This window comes from Salmo salar, chromosome ssa11, assembly GCF_905237065.1.
Source record: "Salmo salar chromosome ssa11, Ssal_v3.1, whole genome shotgun sequence".
In the NCBI taxonomy this organism is placed as follows: Eukaryota; Metazoa; Chordata; class Actinopteri; order Salmoniformes; family Salmonidae; genus Salmo; species Salmo salar.
Genome location: NC_059452.1, coordinates 23317211 through 23324566, shown reverse-complemented (window position 1 = coordinate 23324566; position 7356 = coordinate 23317211). Strand labels below are relative to the sequence as shown.

At 42.8% G+C, this 7356-nt stretch overlaps 1 protein-coding gene across 1 annotated transcript in view; it reads left to right on the top strand.

The window, feature by feature from the left end:
* The first annotated feature begins 5146 nt into the window (after positions 1 to 5146).
* Positions 5147 to 7356, top strand: part of LOC106562299 (transcription factor Maf) — a 147257-nt gene continuing 145047 nt past the window's right edge. The window contains exon 1 of the mRNA XM_045689190.1: positions 5147 to 6573. Within this exon, the coding sequence (XP_045545146.1) occupies positions 5606 to 6573 (968 nt within the window). The 5' untranslated portion in view covers positions 5147 to 5605. The remainder of the gene's footprint in view (positions 6574 to 7356) is intronic.

Genomic DNA, 7356 nt, shown 5'->3' with positions numbered 1-7356 from the left:
ACAACTTAAGTAGTTCTTGGGATAACTGTACTTTACCGTCCATTGATAAAGTGATCATGTAAGATCCACCACGGGCTTCATACCTCGGACTATTTGGAGGGAAGCTTTGTCTCCGCTTTTGACACAGCGTTGACAAATAGCCATTTCATGCCTGTGACAAAAGTCTATAACCATAGTCTCTCTGTCTCTTCTCCAACTCCAAGACTATGATCTCATCCCTAGGACTGAGTATCTTTAGCTTCCCGGGTACACAAAGTGTAATGCTATGCCAATTAACTCACGTCCCAGCCGCCAATCTATGTGAAAGAGGATCGTGCCAATCTGCCTGATGTTTTTATAACCGTTCAGCGAGTTCAACGCTTCCCAACTTCCATTCCAAACTTCAGGTCAGATTTTTTCTTTATTTTCCCCTTCACCTAACTGTTTTATATGTGGATGAGAAAGAAAAGCAGGAAAATGTTTTCTATAATTTGTAAAACCAACAAACACACACGCACACGCACGCACACACCAGCCAGCCAGCCAGCCAGCCAGCCAGCCAGCCAGCCAGCCAGCCAGCCAGCCAGCCAGCCAGCCAGCCAGCCAGCCAGCCAGCCAGCCAGCCAGCCAGCCAGCCAGCCAGCCAGCCAGCCAACCAGCCAGCCAGCCAGACAGACAGACAGACAGACAGACAGACAGACAGACAGACAGACAGACAGACAGACAGACAGACAGACAGACAGACAGACAGACAGACAGACAGACAGACAGACAGACAGACAGACAGACAGACAGACAGACAGACAGACAGACAGACAGACAGACAGACAGACAGACAGACAGACAGACAGACAGACAGCACTAAATAAAACTGCCCGAATGAAAACGTGAAAAACGAACACCTGTTTTCAAAATCAGATAGTGGACAACAATCTACAGAGCTAAAACCACACAAGTTTCCACGTCTCTCCTTGTCTGGATCTATGCCTGTACAGTATCTACAGGGCTGTGGTGTTATCTGTTTTTATCTCCACTTGAAATAACATTTTTTTTTTACTTTTCAAGAGATAGATTAAATACCAACACTTTGGTCTTGTCTTGCCTTGAGTACACACTACCTTGGACCAACTAACAAAAGCTGCACGGTAACCTTTGCTAATATTAAATAAAAAATGAACCTATATGTGTGTTAGAGATAAATACATTAATAAAAATATACTTATACGTGTGTTAGCGATAAAAACATTATCAAATGACAGGGGAATACATCCTACTGAAGAAGGTATCTGGGGCATTGCTGTATGAAATCCATACCGTCACCTATTTTAGCCTTGTAATGATTCCTATGTAAACATACACAAGCTCTGTTCATCTTGAACGATCTGTAGGGATCAGCATCATCCCAACTGAATGACGAATCAAAAACCATTGACATCAGTTGTCATAGTGATTATGAGTTAGACAGATACAGTATGACAGCTAACAGGGGGATTTTCCATTGACCATGATCACACAGCTATCAAGGCTAGGGGATTTAATCTCACCTTTGACCCCTTGATTTATCGCCAATAAACAAAGTTCAGATGGTAACATTCTAAACACTCATTGATCCACATCCCACAGTGACATAGCAACAGGATGAGTCCAAGGCTATCTCTACTTTACTAATTCCTATCTCCACTATTTGACTTCACTGTATTGCCAAAGTCTGTGTGATAGGGCCTTGTGTGTGATTGTGTTTGTAGATCATTGGTCTTTCACTTGAGTGTTGTCATTGTCAGGTGACTAAACTTAATCAGGGATGGCATTTGAATGACTTTAAACGCATCTCCACTCATCAAACTGGTTATTGTACAATGAGCTTTCTCATACATTGGAAGCACTCCCACACTGAGTTTAGACAAAGACTACATTAGTGAATATGGAGACGAGAGGGATAGAGAAAGATAGAGCGAGAAAGCAAGAGAAAGAGAGAGAGAGAGAGAGAGAGAGAGAGAGAGAGAGAGAGAGAGAGAGGAGGGAACAAGGGGGTGTGCGATGAGGGTGACACCTAGGAAGCTCTATTGTGTTACATCATCGAAGGACACATGCAGGGGGCAGAAAGCAGTGGTGGAAAAAGTACCCAAGTAAAAAATAAAACAAATACCTTTATAGAAAATGACTCAAGTAAAAGTGAAAGTCCCCCAGTAAAATACTACCTGTGTAAAAGTCTACAAGTATTCGTTTTTTTATATATCAAAAGTCAATGTAATTGCAAAAATATACTTAAGTATAAAAAGTAAATGTATAAATCATTTCACATTCCTTATATTTTAAGCAAACCATAGGGTAGATTGTTATTGTTATTTTAAATTGTGGATAACCAGTGTTAAGTGCGTGAATTGGACCATTTTCCTGTCCTGCTAAGCATTCAAAATGTATCGATAACTTTTGGGTGTCAGGGAAAATGTATGGAGTAAAAAGTACATAATTTGATTTAGGAATGTAGTGAAGTAAAATCAGTTAGGTGAAGGGGAAATGAAAGAGAAAATCTGACCTGAAGTTTGGAACGGAAGTTGGGAAGCGTTGAACTCGCTGAACGGTTATAAAAACATCAGGCTGATTGGCACGATCCTCTTTCTCATAGATTGGCGGCTGGGATGTGAGTTATTTGGCATAGCATTACATTGTGTGTACCCGGGAAGCTAATGATACTCAGTCCTAGGGATGAGATCATAGTCTTGGAGTTGGAGAAGAGACAGAGAGACTATGGTTATAGGCTTTTGTCACAGGGATGAAACGGCTATTTGTCAACGCCGTGTCAAAAGCTGAGACAAAGCTTCCCTCCAAATAGTCCGAGGTATGAAGCCCGTGGTGGATCTTACATGATCACTTTATCAATGGACATGATTTACCGGCACGCGTAATTAAATATTGTATCATTGTCACATTTTACGCCAATTCCCTAAAACCAGACTTTTGACCTATAATTTATGACATTTGCGCACCACGCTGTGTTTATGCCTCTAATGTAGGCGAGTGAGGCTTCGCTTGCAGACTAAATGCAAAATACATACACCTAGACATTAGGGTAGCAAGTCTCCATAGTTGATGTTAGGTGCTGCGAATTACTCTATACGTTTAGCCAACTTTACAGGCTTGCATTTGTTGGTTGGCCTATGAGTAGCCCAAACTGTATAGGTAAACACACAACAAACCTGTGGCAGTAGCCTAAGTAAGCAGGCTGCGCTTTAGACCGGGAAACTCTGGTCAAACATAACTTGGTTGGTGAAAACAAAGTCCCTCCTATTGCTGTCAAATAGCCAATGTTATGCTGTGTTCATAACCAAATGGGAAGGTGGTAACTACAATTGTGAAGTCGTAAATATGAGTTAGGTGCATTCCTGTTTTGATGAGCCATACATCAAACACGGAGGTCAAGAGGCTTGTGATTGTTTTGCAATGTTTTGCACATAAAAAGTACATCTAGAGCTGATTTCACTTTCTAAATCAAAATGAAGATGCCACCATGCTTGCGATTTTTTGTTTTGTTTTACAAGTGACGTCAGAGAGGTGCAAGTGGGAAACTTGGAGCACGCGGATGATACGCCTATACGATGTTGACTCTAGTAATTACCAGTCAGTTGGAGGGGCGTTGAAGGGATTTTTCCCAGTCGTATGCTGGTATTTACGAAATTATGAAAAGTCGTGAACGGAGCATTATATCACTGATTAGACTGACTAAATGAGGGTAGGGTGTGAGCATTGTTAAGATAGTTGTAGGGAGGTAATTTGGCTGGGTAGTGTCGTATAAAACTACATGTTTAAACTGGCGCGCGCGGCTTTGGTTCGTCTGTGCAATAGACTTCAACAAGTGAGTTGGGCATGACATGCAGTCCATTAAAACTAGTGGAAATGTCTGACCTCTGAACTGTCGAGATAAAGTGCAATGTACAGTAGAGTGGTTTAATGTATTACTTTGGAGCAGGGCCCGCGGAATCACTGCTTTAGATAAAGTTTATTTTTATATATAGCACTGTAGTGCACGTAGGCTAATCTCCGCCTGGTTGGAACACATTGTTCATTACTGAATGACTCCCATGTAACCACTGCTTAATAGCAGCCTATATGAGGGGATGATGATTTGATAGGACCACGTAGGAAGTACATGTTTACTTGTCTTATGTAACGAATGTTCTACACAATCTAGTGTATACGGCTGATGGAGTGGGGAATGTTGTAGCCTATATTTTCTCCCCCCAAAATAACTTTAAATTGACACGTGATTCATGAGGAATATGCCCGAAATATGCACCATATGCACCCCATTTGGCTGTTCCCCTGCCAATGTATCCATACTGTCGTTCTAAAAACAAATGTTTCTTTCAGATGAAGCAGTTTATTTTGGAGAACGGTGCTTCGATGTCCCCAAAAGGTGGCACTGTTGAGTTTTAGAACGGCAGATGTATGTCTGCTCTCCACAAATCCTTTGTAATTTTATTTCATAGAACTTCAGCACAGAATCATATGTATTCCTGTATTCTGTCACATATCAATACTTTATGAGCCAACGCTGTTCATGTAACTAAGATGATTGTAAAGCATGCTTATGCATTTTGCTTAGGCTACTGGTAAATTTGACCACTTCGAATTTCAAGTAACACGAACTGTGAAAACGTGTGCATAACCATTCCCCCAATATTTGCACATTATAAATCATGAATACTATGTTTTGATACTTTTGAAACTAATATAAATCCTACCACCATACAACATCGTTATTACGCATTTATTTTATGACAGCAACCAATAATATATATTATTGCTTCAATAACTTCATAATTTGCATATTGTAAATTACATTTGTGTATTAAAATGTTACCAGTACCACTTGCAACAACACTAAATCAAACCATAATGTGCACTCAGCCTACTGTCCTTTCCCCACCATGAGCACAGTGAGATATTTTCATGGTTATTTGTTTATCCAAATGGTAGAATAAATGTCCATTAAAAGAATATACCTAAAATGGAGAGGCGAAAGAGTTGAGGTTGAGTTGCAGCTGACAGTCAGCTGATAGCCTTTGACAGTTGAGAAAAGTTTTGTTTCTGTGCTAATATGTTAATTAGCCCATAGATTGTGCGAGCCCATTGGCTCTTCGTCCAAGTCAATTTCCCATTTCCAATCTGACGTCAGGGCTGCTATAAAACTCTGCAATGCTTTTAAACTCATCTGCTGTGTGATCCTTCTAAAAAATCGCCTACAAGTGAAAGGCATTTCACGTGCGAGGCTACATTTACCCCTCTCCTTCGACATTTCACCCTCTCCGCTTTACGCAATGTAGGCCTATCCATGAAGAAACAGTAAAGTGTTAAATGTTAAAAATACCAATTCGCCGAATTTCTCATGCTGAAAGAGGACTCCGCAACTCGCGAGCTCGGCTCTGGTGCGTCTGTGCAGTAGACTCTGAAAAGAAAACTATTAATTTACAGCTGGGAACTCGTCGCTGCAAAAAGGACATTGAAAACCTATTTTTTCACTTTAAGACAAATACGCTTAAAAAGCAAACTGGCTCACGTTCTTCCAAACCAACTCAGTTTGACAGCTGCTCTTCACCCCCTTTGGAGGACTGTCGGCAGCAAGAGGATGGCATCAGAACTGGCAATGAGCAACTCCGACCTGCCCACCAGTCCCCTGGCCATGGAATATGTTAATGACTTCGATCTGATGAAGTTTGAAGTGAAAAAGGAGCCGGTGGAGCCCGATCGCAACATCAGCCAGTGCAGCCGCCTTATTGCCGGGGGATCCTTGTCTTCCACCCCGATGAGCACGCCTTGCAGCTCGGTGCCCCCTTCTCCAAGCTTCTCGTCGCCCAGTCCGGGGTCGGGGAGCGAACAGAAGGCACACTTGGAGGATTTCTACTGGATGTCCGGTTATCAACCGCAGTTGAATCCGGAGGCGCTGGGCTTCAGCCCCGAAGACGCAGTTGAGGCGCTGATCAACAGCAGTCACCAGCTCCAGTCCTTCGATGGCTATGCTAGAGGGCAGCAGTTTGCCGGCGGAGCCGGAGGAGGAGGCACCATGGGCGGGGAAGAGATGGGCTCTGCCGCGGCGGTGGTGTCCGCAGTTATCGCCGCCGCAGCAGCCCAGAACGGGGGTCCCCACCACCACCATCACCACCACAACGGTGGCCACCATCACCAATCACCCGGTGTCTCGTCCAACGGCAGCTCCGGAGGAAACCACCCACACATGGGACATTTGGACGACCGGTTTTCGGACGACCAGCTGGTGGGCATGTCGGTGCGGGAGCTCAACCGGCAGCTACGGGGAGTCAGCAAGGAAGAAGTGATCCGGCTGAAACAGAAGAGAAGGACCCTAAAGAACAGAGGCTATGCGCAGTCCTGCCGCTACAAGCGGGTGCAGCAGCGGCACGTCCTGGAGGGCGAGAAGACGCAGCTCGTCCAGCAAGTCGACCACCTCAAGGCGGAGATCTCCAGGCTGGCCCGGGAGAGGGACGCATACAAAGAAAAATATGAGAAGCTCATCAGCAACGGCTTCAGAGAAAATGGATCCAGCAGTGACAACAACCCTTCCTCCCCGGAGTTTTTCATGTGAGTCTCGACATTATCATGAAAACAGAGTTTGTCAGTTCCCTCATTAAAAAGTTTTCATTGTGATTTTTTTGTAATGGGGCATACTAGACGAAGAAAACTAATTAGCCAACTTTTTTTTTCGGTTTTAATTTTTTTGACAACAGGGGTTTGCTCAAGTCTGTCAAATAACGGTTTTGAGTTTTGGGGCTTGCAATAGAAAGATGGAACTTTGTCATAATTGTCCTTCATTTTGGAGTAGAAACTGAAGCCTGCCATCTTTTTTTGCTACCATACTTATTATTTGATTCATATTTTTGTCAAGCTCTTTTTCATCGTTGTTCATTTAACTTGCGGTGTTTTGAATATGAACTATCATCTATTATTTTTCGAAGTTGTTTTAACTTTACAATGTTGCTGTATACTATGTGTGCATGCAAGCACTAAGTATACGCCTTGGAAGTTCATCGACTTGCCTTTTTCACCTTTCGACTTTGAAATCCGTGTACAAATACCGGTCAAAAACTGCATCCATCTACAGTAAGAAGACGTTTTTGGCCTTTTTCCCTTTCTGTTTTTGTTCTGCCAAACTCGGAGGACTGCGAGCCTGCCATTTTACCCCACCTCATCTCATGCGTTATGCTTGCTATTTTGTGTTAAGCAACAAACAGACTATTAATCATAATAAACAATATCCATTATTTTAAAAGAGATATGTTATTGAACTGGCCTGCATGCTGGACATGTACGGTTTTTCTTTTCCTTTTGTGCTTGAAAATGTACTTTTATCGGATGACTCCAGCA